General features: G+C 51.0%; 2 protein-coding genes across 2 annotated transcripts; one reads left to right on the top strand and one right to left on the bottom strand.

Annotated features, from left to right (window-relative positions):
• The first annotated feature begins 4,609 nt into the window (after positions 1-4,609).
• On the top strand, positions 4,610-8,776 carry PCSK1N (proprotein convertase subtilisin/kexin type 1 inhibitor). Its single transcript, XM_069463958.1, has 3 exons — positions 4,610-4,801; positions 7,522-7,994; positions 8,427-8,776. The coding sequence occupies exons 1-3, from the start codon at positions 4,688-4,690 to the stop codon at positions 8,620-8,622; spliced, it is 783 nt and encodes a 260-aa protein (XP_069320059.1). The 5' UTR covers positions 4,610-4,687; the 3' UTR covers positions 8,623-8,776.
• A 1,309-nt stretch (positions 8,777-10,085) lies between these two features.
• On the bottom strand, positions 10,086-10,778 carry ERAS (ES cell expressed Ras). Its single transcript, XM_069464285.1, has one exon. The coding sequence runs from the start codon at positions 10,776-10,778 to the stop codon at positions 10,086-10,088; it is 693 nt and encodes a 230-aa protein (XP_069320386.1).
• Between the last annotated feature and the right edge of the window lie 2,587 nt (positions 10,779-13,365).

The raw sequence follows: 13,365 nt of genomic DNA, 5'->3' as shown, positions 1-13,365 counted from the left end.
ATTATTTCTGAATCACTTATCTAAGGTCTTGGGTTAGTTAAGGATCTGGATCTGGAAATTACAATTTTAACTAACATATTAAATCTTTGTGATTTGTAGCAATTGAAGAATTTTATAATATTAAATTCTCTCTTTTCCTTTTTTAGAGACAGAGTTTAGCTCTGTCGCCCAGGCTGGAGTACAGTGATGTCATCATAGCTCACTGTAGCTTCAAACTCCTGGGTCTGCCTCAGCCTCCCAAGTAGCTGGGACTACAGGTGCACACCACTACCCCTAGCTAACTTCTTCATTTTCTGTAGACATGAGGTCTTGCTATGTTGTCCAGGCTGCTCTCGAATTCCTGGCCTCAAGCAATCCTCCCATGTTAGCCTCCCATAGTGTTGGAATTACAGGTGTGAGCTACCGTGCCTCACAAAATTATCCCTGTTAAAGTCTTGTAATGTTCTCTCTGAAAGGAGAGGGGAAAAATTTTTTTTTTTTTTTGAGACAGAGTCTCACTCTGTTGCCCAGGCTAGAGTGAGTGCCGTGGCATCAGCCTAGCTCACAGCAACCTCAAACTCCTGAGCTCAAGCGATCCTCCTGTCTCAGCCTCCCGAGTAGCTGGGACTACAGGCATGCACCACCATGCCCGGCTAATTTTTTCTATATATATTTTTAGCTGTCCATATAATTTCTTTCTATTTTTAGTAGAGATGGGGTCTCGCTCTTGCTCAGGCTGGTCTCGAACTCCTGAGCTCAAACGATCCGCCCACCTCAGCCTCCCAGAGTGCTAGGATTACAGGCGTGAGCCACCGCGCCCGGCCGAAAAATTTTGATTGTAGGAAAACCCATTTGACATAAACATGCACAAAGGAGAGTTATTACAGCTGGTTTAAATGATAATTCAAGCACTTGAAAATATTATGAATGCATACAATTGAAAAGTCAGCACTTCTTAATCCCCAAACACAGAAATGATGAAGAGTGTATCTCCTGTGTTAAACAAAATGATTTCTCTCTTTCCGATCAATAATACAAAAAATCTCTTCGTGTGGATTTCTTCCCACTTTGTTCTAAAGGCACCTCTCAAATGGACAATCATGTTCATGTCAAAAGTTTCCCCAAATGGTTACTTCAATTCCAAAATTTCCCAGGTGAAATTGTATCAGAGAGATAAACATAGGCGTTGATATTATAGTGACAAAACATCAAGGAAGGACTTGGCACGGTGGCTCACGCCTGTAATCCTAGCACTCTGGGAGGCCAAGGCAGGTGGATCATTTTAGCTCAGGAGTTCGAGACCAGCCTGAACAAGAGCGAGACCCCATCTCTACTAAAAATAGAAAGAAATTATATGGACAGCTAAAACTATATATAGAAAAATTAGCCGGGCATGGTGGTGCATGCCTGTAGTCTCAGCTACTCGGGAGGCTGAGGCAGGAAGATTGCTCGAGCCCAGGAGTTTGAGGTTGCTGTGAGCTAGGCTGATTCCAGGGCACTCACTCTAGCCTGGGCAACAGAGTGAGACTCTGTCTTAAAACAAACAAACAAACAAACAAACACACACACACAAGAAGGAAGCAGGTGCTGGCTTGGAGGAGGCACAGTTTTTGACTGAGAAGATCCCATGCGAATTGCAAGGTTCTCTAAAGGGGTGCTTGTGTAATTTCGTGTCTCCATATTTTGGCCAAAGGCCAATTATCACTGGTCATGGGCCAGGAAAACAAACAAACAAACAAAAAAAAAAACACCCTCCTGATTCCGGGAAGATGAAACTTACAAAAAGCAATTCTCAGGGACACAAAGACTGAGGAAGAAGTCCACATAGGTTTTCTCAAGGCTGTGTTTGTCCAGAGGCCTCTGGTCCAAAGAAACCTCAACTCAGCCCCTATAGTGAGCTCGAGAATGCACTTATCAGGCCTATGCTCGTCCTCTTCCTGTAGACATTCCCTGTTGTTGAAAACGAACACTTGACCGTACAACTAACTGTAGCGCTCATACTCTACAAGCAAGAGAGACCATGGAAGCAGGGGCTACAGTAGAAGGCTAGAAAACAATTTTGCCAGGTAACAATACAAATATGATCAGATAACCAAAGTCCTTGGAATCTTTATTCCCAGGAAAACAAACAAAACTAAATAGATCCCAACTCAAGGGTTTCATCAAAATGGCTATGTTCAATTGAATGTCAACTTCCTCCCAGGCATGGGCAGGGAAGTGACTGGGTTGGCTGAAGACACTAGGGGTTTCAGGTATGTGCACTGTTATGGAGTTGAAGATCAATAGACCATGGTAGTGACAGCTTCAGCTGAATATCACTGAAACCTCCATTTGTGTTAATACCTGTCAGAGACCATCAGAAACAAGCTTGTAGTCAAATCGCATTGGGTTTATTCACTCGCTGCAATGAGGGACACTACACACCATGGTTCCCCATGGAGTATCTGAGAAAGGGGTATTAGAAATAAGTTATTATTGGACTTGGCCTTATGTTAAGTGGCTTTGTCTTCCACTTATTTTGTTAAATTTATTTATAAGTGTTTCATTCTTTTTGACACTATTATGATTGGAATTGTTTTCTTACTTTCATTTTGGATTATTCCTTGCTAGTGTATAGAAATATACTTGAGTATTGTATATTGATCTTGCATCCTGAAACCTTGCTGGTCTCATTTATTAGCTGTAATGGTTTTGTTGTGGATTCCTTAAGATTATTCATGTATAAGATCATGCCATCTGAAAATACAGTTTTAATTCTTCCTTTCCAATATGGATGTCTTTTTTTTTCATGCCTAATTACCCTGCTAGAAGCTTCAGTACAATGTTGAATGGAAGTGGTGGGAGGGGACATCCTTGTCTTGCTCTTGATCCTTGGGAGGAAAGCTTTCAGTTTGTCACCATTAAGTATGATGGTAGCTGTGGATTTTTCTAGATGTCTTTTATCAGATGTCTCTTTCTGTACCTGGTTGTGGGTTTTTTTTTTTTTTCCTTTTTTTTTTTTTTTTTTTCTCGACAGAGTCTTACTCTGTTGCCCGGGCTAGAGTGCTGTGGCATCAGCCTAGGTCCAGCAACCTCAGACTCCTGGGCTCAAGCGATCCTGCCTCAGCCTCCCGAGTAGCTGGGACTACAGGCATGAGCCACCATGCCCAGCTAATTTTTTTTATGTATATATTTTTAGTTGTCCAGCTAATTTCTATTTTTTTTTTTTTAGTAGAGACGGGGTCTCGATCTTGCTCCGGCTGGTCTCAAACTCCTGAGCTCAAACGATCCACCCGCCTCGGCCTCCCAGACTGCTAGGATTACAGGCGTGAGCCACCGCACCTGGCCCTGGTTTGTTAATATGTCCATTCATGGTAAAAAACAAAACAAAACAAAAAAAAAAAACCCACAACCAACCAACACATGAAGGGCTGTTGAATTTTGTCAAATGCTTTTTCTGCATCTATTGAGATGATCATGTGGTTCTTGTCTTTTATTCTACTGATAAGGTCTCTTACATTAATTGATTTCAGATGGCAAAGAAATCAAACACTCTGTTCCCATAAAGCTTACCTTGTAGTTGGGGAGACAGTATATAAAACAATAGAGAGATAACATGATGAAGGGGAGTGATAGGTGCTACACTGAAAAATAAACAGACTGCAGAGAGGGAGGACTTTAGGTAGAGAGTGACAAACCATTAGTTATCTCCCCACCCAGAAACAACCAATGTTAACATTTCCTTCCTAACATTCCCCCCCGCCCCGCCCCCTGCCATGGACACACATATATTTTATCAAAATCTTGTTTCCTTTGATATATCATTTTAAGTGGCTTGAAATCCTTTCTGGAACAACATATGGATAATATTTATGTATGTATCTATGTATATGTGTATGTATGTATCTATCTATGTATCTATCTATGGAAAAACAAGTAGATACAGTAAAATAAAGACAGAGACAGGAGGGGGTTTGGAAAGATGAAGGGAGAGAGAGTCAGAGACAAGGAGAGACAGATGGGGAGAGGAAGACAGAGAGAGCTGTGGGCCCATAGGACAAAAAGAAAAACACAGCCATGGAGAGATGAAGGGACAGGCAAAGAGAGGAGGAGGGGATGGAAAGGAGCATTTATTGAGGTCCCACTGAATATTATTCTTAATAAACCTTCAACACCACTCTCAGTGGGTAGTTACTAGTGACCCCTCTGTATGTAGGTGAGGGACTGAGCCTTAGAATGGTGAACTGAGCTGTCCGTGGTCATATCACTTGGATCGAACCCATCTCCCAAGTAAAGGGCTTGGCCCACAGCAAGGAATTCATAACTGTTTATCCAATGAACAAAGTAAAGTCCATCTCCTCCCCAAGGAGGGAGAGGTGGGGACCGGACCCCCATTCCACTCCGCTGAGTCAATTTTCCCTGCCTGTCTGCTGATGGAAGAGCAAAGTCTGTTGCCCCAGCAACTGCCCTCCGACTGCCATAGCAACCGCCAGTGCAGGCTTCTGCTCTCCACCTTGTCCCTTGGGCATCTCCATGGCGACGGGCTGGATGCAGGAGCTGCCAGAGCCCCAAGGCTGTGCCTGCGTAGTGTGACAGGAGGGGGTGGGCAGGAGGGGGCCCGGTTCCCGGGCATGCGCAGCCGCAGAGCGCTGCAGCCTTGCCAGCTCGCCCCGGCGCTGCGCACTTGACTGCCAGTCCGCCCGTCCGGAGCCCGGCTCGTTGGGGCAGCATGGCGGGGTCGCCGCTGCTCCGCGGGCCGCGGGCCGGGGGTGTCGGCCTTTTGGTGCTGCTGCTGTTGAGCCTCCTTCGGCCGCCCCACACACTCTGCGCGCGGCCGGGAAAGGTGCGATCCCTGCCCGGCACAGGGTGGGGGTGGGGATGGGATGCTGAGGGCGAGGGTTGGTGCCGCGCTGCCTCATGCTAGCTGGAGCCAGCTCCGGGGACTGGCAGAAAGATTGGCAGGGGTGGCCTGGGCTCTGGCCGCCGATCCGCGCCCGGGCAGTGCCAGCGCACCTGAGACTGGGCCCGGTCTTTGCGTGTGCGGGTGGCATTGTCCCGGGCTCAGTCGGTAGCCGCGCCCTGCCCACCCCTCCGTACCCTGGGCCTGACTCGGCCTCGCCCCGCCCTGTGGCGCTGTCCATGGCACTAGGGCGCATAAGGAAGGATGTGCGCGCATCGGTATGCGTGCGTGTGATGGGATGACAGCGGTATTGGGCTGTCGTGTCCTTGTAAGTGCGTGTCCTTAGGTTTGACCGCTTCCAGGCGTCCTACAAAGGTGCCGTTGTGTGTCCAGGTGTGTGCTGTGTGTGATACTGGAGATACTGGAGGTGCTTCTGTGTGCGACTTGTTTGTGTGCTCGATTGTTTTCTCACTGACATCGTGTGTACTTGTGAATCCTCAAGTGTGATGGCGTGGCCTATGGGCGTGTTTTTCTGTGTGTCTGTGTGTTTTTCTGTGTCTGTGTGTTTTTGTTTGGGAAGGAATGCTCTTTGCATCTCCGTGTGCACATGCCTTGTTGGTTCTGTTGAACTGAGTGCTGGGATTTTGTGTGTGTTCATAAGGTTGTTTCTCTGTGTTTCTTTGTGGAGCTTTGTCATCGTGGGGGAGAGGAGCCATGATGTCTCCTGCTGCATTGTGTCTTTAAGGGTGGTGTGTGTCCTTGCACCTGGGTGGCTTGGTGAGTGTAACTGCATGAGCAGCTGTGGATGTGAATGGGTACAGTTCCTTGCATGTGGTTGTGGCAGTGTTGGGTTGCATATGTGACATCTCAAGACCTGTCAGTCTGAGTGAGTAGTGTGTGAGGCTGTGATTGCTGGTGAGAGTTTGATTCCTCAGGGGCTGAGGGGTGGTGGGTGCCAAGCAAGGGCACTTGGAGCAGCATCCTCCTCTAGCTCTTCAAGGCTGTCTGCATCAAGGATGGGGGATTTAAAAATTGTTAAATAGTTTATATGTATATAACAGTGTATTTAGCACATATGTACAACGTAAAGAATAATGATAAAATAACCCCCTGTGTCTGTACCACTCAGTTTAAGCAATAGAGCATGACCAATAGTTAGGAGCCCCTCGTGTGCTCCTCCCCACACAGCCCCCTCCCCCAATCATCATTATACTCTCCTTTCTATTCATTGATCCCTCACTTTGTTTGTAGCTTATCACATATGTGTATATCTCGAAACAATCTATTGTTTAGTTTTTCCGGCTTTTGAACATCATAGAAATGGAATCATACTGGGTGACTGGCTCCTCTAGTCACTAGGGGTCACCAGGAAGTCCTGGGGTGTCTGGTAGTTTCAGGCAGTCTGCAGTGGAATTCTGGAACTTGCTCTTTTTTTTTTTTCCCAGCTCTGCTTTGGTCAGGAGATTCATCCCTATTGAAATGTGTGGCTCTGGTTCATTTATATTGCTGCCTAATATTATATCCTATGAGTAGATTATGGCTTATATATGCATTCTCAAATTGCCAGTGGACATTGGGTTGTTTCTAGGCTTTTCTTTCTCCCTCCACTTTTATGTGATTATGAACAGTGCTGATGTAATCTTTCCTGAAATCGTTCCAGTAGTGTATGTGCAAAAGCTACTCTGGGGTGTAACATTCCAGGAGTGGTTAATAGGATGTGTGCATCTTTTTAGACATTGTCAAACTGTTCTTCAAAATTATTTTGAAACTGCTCTTCAAAATTATTTTGGTTTAGCTCCCACCAGCAAAGTAGGAGAGTTTCCATTTTTCTACATTCATGTCAGCACTTGATATTATCAGAGTTTTTGATTTGGGGCAATATTTTGGATGTATTATGCATGGTATCTCACTGACATTTTAATTTGCTTTTCCCTGATTACTAATGAGGTTGACTATTTTTCATGTTTAATAACCATTTTTGTGAAATATGTGATCGTGTATTTTGTCCATTTCTGTATTAGTTTGTTTTTCTCTTATTGCATTTTAGGAATTCTTTGTATAGTCTGTATACTAATCTTTTATTAACTATTTGTGTTGCAGGCATCTTTTATTTTAAACATATTTCTGTACGTCCTGTATGTTTCTTTTTCATGTCTTCATGGCCATTTTTATAGTTTTTTGTTCCTTGCTCATACTTTTGGTACCCTCATTTATTTCCTTAAACTTATGGAAATTGTTTCAAAACTGCATGAACTGAAAATTTGTCATTGGGTAATTTTATTCTACACATAAACTTTCGCACATACCAAATGATATATGAACAGGTTATTCACATAGCTTCCTGTTGTCCACAATATTAATATAGAAAAATCTATAGCTGTCATATCTGCCATCATCGTTCCTATAAAGAAACTTGGTCTCCAGCGGCCCCGGGGGAAAGTTCTGGGAATCACTAAGGCATCACTGGGGGTGGGGTGGTGGTGTCTAGGGGTCTTTGGTGGTTGTTACGTGTGTCTGGAGATATGTGGGGGGTTTCCCAGTGGCCTTAGGGGTGTCTGGGTATATTTGGGGGGCTATGGTGCCTTTGGTGGCATGCTGGTTGCGGGGGTCCCAGGCCTGATGGACGCTGACGACTTCTTTTCTCCCACCTCATCTTCCTGCAGGAGCCCCGCGGCCTGAGCGCTGCGTCGCCATCCATGGCTGAGGCAGCCGCTCCCCACCGCTTCCGGCGGGCAGTGCCCCGAGGAGAGGCGGTGGGTGCGGTGCAGGAGCTGGCGCGGGCGCTGGCGCACCTGCTGGAAGCTGAGCGGCAGGAGCGGGCGCGGGCAGAGGCGCAGGAGGCTGAGGATCAGCAGGCGCGCGTCCTGGCGCAGCTGCTGCGCGTCTGGGGCGCTCCCCGCGCCTCGGACCCGGCTCTGGGCCTGGATGACGACCCCGATGCGCCTGCCGCGCAGCTCGCCCGCGCCCTGCTCCGCGCCCGCCTTGACCCTGCCGCCCTCGCGGCCCAGCTCGCTCCCGCGCCCGCCCCTGCCTCTGCGCTCCGACCCCGGCCCCCAATCTACGACGATGGCCCCACGGGCCCGGATGCGGAGGACGCCGGCGACGAGACGCCTGACGTGGACCCGGAGCTGCTGAGGTGCCCGGCAGGGTGGGGGGAGGACGAGGATGAAGGCCTGGGGGACCTGCTTCACAGGTGGAGGGGCGAACACCTGAGTCCTGGGGAGAGGCAGGGGTTCTGGGACCCTAGAAGGGAATGAGATCCTGGATCCTGGGGTGGGGGCCAAAGATGCCTGGCTGGGGGCACAGTGGGGGACATAGACTCCTGGTCCTGGGGAGAGGAGCCGATGCCGTTTCTGAGGGTAGAGGGAGGTGGGTAAGTCATAGATTCTGGGATGTGAGGCAGGGAAATCTGTCTCTTGAAAGCAGTGGCTTGGGGACAGTTGGATGGGGAGGGAGCTGGAGACTCCGGGTCCTCGGGCTGTATGGAGCTGTGTGGTCGGGTCGCCAGGTCCTGGGGTGGGCAGTGATACGCGGACACATCTTCACTGCGTTCTGCTCCGCCCTGCAGGTACTTGCTGGGGCGGATCCTCGCAGGAAGCGCGGATCCCGAGGCTGTGGCCGCCCCGCGCCGTCTCCGCCGCGCAGCCAACCAGGAACTGGACCCTGAGGTGCCCCCTGAGGGGGTGCTGGGGGCGCTGCTGCGCGTGAAACGCCTGGAGACCCCCGCGCCGCAGGCACCCGCGCGTCGCCTCCTGCCTCCCTGAGCGCCTCCCGGATTCTACGCGCCCCGAGACCCCACCACCCGGACTGCTCCCCGCCAGCACGTCCAGAGCAGCTTACTCTGGTGGCCAGCCTGTGGCTACCCTCTGACCCCAAGGTCCCCACCCCCTAGCCCCACAATAAACACGATCTGAAGCAGCTCTGTGCTTGTCTGTGTGAGTGGCAGTTTCTAGGGAGTGGTGGACTGGGAGGTGGTCGCCTTTAGAGTAGGGCAGAGGGGCCCTTTCCCTGGGTCCTGCACTTTTGAGATACCCCCTGCTCAGTCCTATGCCTCTCCTTGTGGGTGGGGGAGGGGAGGCATCCACATGGACAATGGCAGTGTCCACCAGATCCTGTGTCCCCCTTCTATGCCTCACTTGGGTATGGGGAGTCCAGGAGGCTTTGAGGACACTTTCAGGGCCTGCGCTGGCATCTTCCCGGCTCCATCCTCCTGAGGGCCAAGGGTGGGTCTGGGGGTGGCTGTAAGGCATTTGAGTAGAGCCCCCGGGGTGCCAATTGGGCGTCCACAGGCAGGCAGGAGCACCGCCTGATGCGGGGAGGCTGGGGAGAGAAAGGGAGGGGGTTGCAGGCTGGGGGTCAGCCCTCCTGACACAGGCACATTCTGGCAGGGAACTCTGAGGAGTCTGAGAAACTAGAGCCTGGACGTCCAGGCTGTTAAGAAAATGCAGCACATATACTAAAATTGGAATAATACAGAGAAGAAAAAACAAAAGAAACAAAGAAAAAAATGTATTTGTCAAGGTAGGGTAGGAGAAGACGCATTTTGTTTACATTTGTTAGCTTGGTTTGTAATGTTTAAATATTTAGTTATACAGTATAGAGGCCTGTCGGTACTCTTGCCCAGGCCCTAAAGATATTGGGAGTTTCTGTGGTGGCAGCTGGTTTGTGGCCACGGCTTTTGCACTGGCTATTCCCTCTGTCCCTGGATATCTGCAAGTTTTTGCCCAAATGTTACCTGACTCATTAAGGCTTTCCCTGACCTCCCTGTTACTCTATTCCTTCACCTGCCTTTAATACATAGCCTGATGTTTTATCTGCAAGGGCAGGGGTTTTTAAGTGTCTTGTTTGCCTCCACATCCCTGTACCCAAAGCAGGGCCTGGCACACAGTAGGCTCCCCCCCCCCCAATTTCTTCAATGAAAGAATTCTCATAATTCAAGTAGCATTCTACCCAGTCTCACTCCCACCCACATAACACCACTTGGCATGGAGGCAGCTTTGAAACTCAAGAACACGTTTAATTTTGCACAAAACCTCTCAACTTGACGTGACATAAACATTAGACACCCTAAATTAACAAAAAGCCCCTCACCAAGTGAAAATGAAAGCGGTGTCCATCCATCTCCAGTTCAGACAGTATCCCATGCAGCTAGTTGCTTCAGGGGTCTCATGTCACGAGAATGATCACCCTGACCTGGGGGAGGGTCCGCTTTTCTTGACCAAGACTTTCAGGACACAGAGCAGCCACAGCGGCAGGTGGTCTTGTGGTGCTTCCCCCCTGACCGTGACCGTGATGCCTTCTTTGCCAAGGCTTCCTGGACCATCTGGATCTCATGGAGGAGCAGGGTAAAGGCCTCCTCCACACCTTGCCGGGTCTTGGCTGAGGTCTCCACGAAGGGTGTTCCCCAGCTCTTGGCAAGGGCTATAGCAGCGGCACGACCATCTCCGCCATCGGTCACCAGATCACACTTGTTTCCCACAAGGACGAGAGGCTGGTTGGGGTGAGGGCCCCAGGCGTCACGAATCTGCTGCAGCTGGGCCAGTGAGGAGGGGTCATCAAGAGCGAAGACACCCAGCACACCATCACCAGCAGCCAGGCACTGGTCACGCAGGGACTTATGAATGGCCTGCCCTGCGGTGTCCAGCACATTCAGAATGCAGCCCCCGTGATCCGGGTCCAGCTCTTTCCAGTAGGAATCCTGGAGGGTGGGGTCATGGTCTTCCACGAAGCACTGGTGGTTCAGCTGGATGGTCAGAGCGCTCTTGCCCACGCCACTTGCACCCACCACCACCACCTTGTACTCGGGCAGCTTCTTGCCACCATCCCTGGAGCGTGCACGCCGTCGGTCTTCCAGGGAGGTAGGCTTCCATGTGCCCAGGCCCAGGTTGATGGTGCCAGATCTTGTAGTAGGCAGCTCCATGTCCTCAGCACGCAGCTCAGGGGAGAGATGTGGACAGCAAGCCCTGCACGTGGGGAAGAGCAGCAAGACAAAGGGTTGTGGAAGACCATATGGGGGTAAGGAGACAGCAGGGTGTCCTTGGATCAACATTTATTGAGTGCCTATTGTGTGCTGATCACCTTCTAATATGCATGAAATATACATAATTTATGTAGTTTTCTCACTTCCTCCCCACCCTTCCTCCTCTCTCACTCTCCCCACCCCCCTCTTCTACCTACCACTTAAACTGTAGGATTTTCCAAACTGTTTTGAGATGTAATTTACATCCCATAAAGTTTAGTCCGTTAAAACGTACAACTCAATGAATTTAAGTGTATTTACAGAGTTGTGCAACCATCACCATAATCAAATTTTAGAACGTTTTCCTCACCCCAGAAGAGAATCTCCATTAGCAGTCTCTCCCCATAGTGGAGGGTGGGATTTTGCCTGTTTTGATCACCATTGAACCCCAGCCCAGCCCAGCACCTGTGAGACAGAATGTGCTCAAAACATTCCCAGCCCCTGGGCGTTTATGCTCTAAAAGCGGGTTTATGCTCTAAAAGGGGGAAACAGAGCATACAGTCAACCAAATAAATATATAAATCATGCAGTGTGCTGGCCATTATCATTAGAATTTAGTCTTTATTAGTTACTCAACACGTATTTATTGAGAGCCTGCTGTGTGGCAAGGACATAGAGGTGGACAAGAAATAGACAACGAAGCCTGGCCCCCATGAACGTTATATTCTAGTCGGGGCGACAGACACCAAACAAGATAAATAAGTAAAATATATTTTAGGAGTAGGTGGTAAGCTTGCAGAAGGTGCTCGGTTAATGTTAAGGTTTTTAATTATCATTTAATCCTCATTCACACATTCAACAACTTCCCGCGTGCTGGACATTGTGGTATGGCAGTTAACAAAACAGACTCACACCGCTGCGCTTGTGAGGATTAGATCCTGGCAGTGTGAAGGAGACAATAACAAGATAAGGAACGAGGAAGTTGCAAGTTAGAAGAGGATGGGCACACACCAGGTGCTCAATTAGTGCTAGCTATTAGTAGCACATCCTCATTAACTTGTTGAATGCACCTCCAGCTCCTTGGGCTCAGGAAATGCACCACAATAGCCACCTGTGCTTAGTTACCAAAACACCCCCGCTGGGGACCACAGGCAGATTGGGCCAGATGGTGGGCTCCACAGGTGGTGGTGGGGGGGCAAGGTCTCAGGTGGGGATCCAGCTGCGGGGTCCCCAACCCCAAGGGATCGCTGAAAATGGTCACTGGGAATGCTGCCCAGAAAGAGGGGGGCAAGGATAAGACGTATGCAGAGGATAGAGTTTTGGGTTTGGGGATAGAGTCCCTAAACTCTATCTGTTTGGGGACAGAAAGAGGGAGAAGACCTAGCTGATTTTGGTATATTCTGAGGGAGGACGAGCCCGGCCATCTTTAGGGATTGAGAGGCAGAGAAGGGGTCACGGACGACTCCTGAGTTTGTGGCCCGCGCGGCTGGAAAGCTGGGGTTCCATCGGGCGGGGTAGGGGACCCGTGAGGAGGGCTGTGAGGATGAGGAGGAAGGCAGGCCCGACCCCGGTGGTCGCCTGCGGGCCCACCCTCACCCCGTCCGCCTGCCACCCACCCCGGGGCGGCCGAGGTCTCGTCACGATGCTTGCTTTACCCGCGCGCAGTAGCGAGGCTCGGAGAAGTGAGGTGACCGGGACTGGCCCGAGGTCACACAGCCCGCGAGAGACGCCACAGAACGGGAGCCCAGCCCTGTGCTCTCTAGTAAGGCAGGGTCACTTGTGGTGGCGGGCGCTTCAGGGCCGGGGCCCGGCTATCGGGGCAGCCTGGGCTCCCCAGCCAGGTCGCGCTCTCCCTGACGAAGCCAGGTGAGGGGTAACGCTTGAGGTGGCTAGGGGACCCCTGAACCGTGACTGAACTTTGGGCTTAGTATTAGGAGTGTGGCCCAGTTGCCCTTTCTCAACACATCCCGAGTCTGGGTGAGGCGGCCCCGCTTCCCGCCCGGCTCGGACACCCTCACAAAGCCAGGCGCTGAGGGGCTGCGCTCCCAGGAGGAGGGGAGGCGCTGGAGAAGGGTCCCCTCACACCCTCACACCCTCACGGCCGGCGCGGGACGATCCCGGGGCCTGGGCGGCCCGCTCACCTGTGTCCTGGGAGAGGCGGGTGCGCTGGGATGCGGCCGGCAGCTCACACAGGACTGACTGGGGGCGAAGTGGCTCCCCAGACCCCCGGTGGCGACTGGGGCACGGGCAGTGGGCATGCGCAGCGCCCTCCCCGCCGCTCGGCCGCACCCCCCACCGCGGGCCGCGCCCCTGCCCCAAGCGCTGGGTCACGCCCTGGACCCTGCTAGCTGCTTGCCCCTCGCCCACAGGCACGTGCGCGCCCCGCGGCCAGACCTCCTGTGTGCTGGGCCCCGTGGCGCCTCTCCCTGGCCTGGCACCTGTTTGGGATGGGATTTCCTGTTTGTGCGTGTGTGTCCGTGTGTAGGGGGTGTGTGTCAGATTTTGCCCTGGATGGCCAGACTTTTGGGAACCATTCTGTGGGGAATCT

The sequence above is a fragment of the Eulemur rufifrons genome, chromosome 30 (genome assembly GCF_041146395.1).
Source record: "Eulemur rufifrons isolate Redbay chromosome 30, OSU_ERuf_1, whole genome shotgun sequence".
Lineage (NCBI taxonomy): Eukaryota > Metazoa > Chordata > Mammalia > Primates > Lemuridae > Eulemur > Eulemur rufifrons.
The sequence above is the reverse complement of the archived record's forward strand: the minus strand, read 5'-3'. Positions and strand labels throughout refer to the sequence as shown.

Bases quoted from the DNA above. Each gene is read 5' to 3' on its own strand.
- PCSK1N (XM_069463958.1), top strand. From the start codon at position 4,688: ATGGCGGGGTCGCCGCTGCTCCGCGGGCCGCGGGCCGGGGGTGTCGGC. The intron at 4,802-7,521 runs GTGCGATCCCTG...ATCTTCCTGCAG, and splicing joins TCTGCGCGCGGCCGGGAAAG to GAGCCCCGCGGCCTGAGCGC. The intron at 7,995-8,426 runs GTGCCCGGCAGG...TCCGCCCTGCAG, and splicing joins GTGGACCCGGAGCTGCTGAG to GTACTTGCTGGGGCGGATCC.
- ERAS (XM_069464285.1), bottom strand. From the start codon at position 10,778: ATGGAGCTGCCTACTACAAGATCTGGCACCATCAACCTGGGCCTGGGC.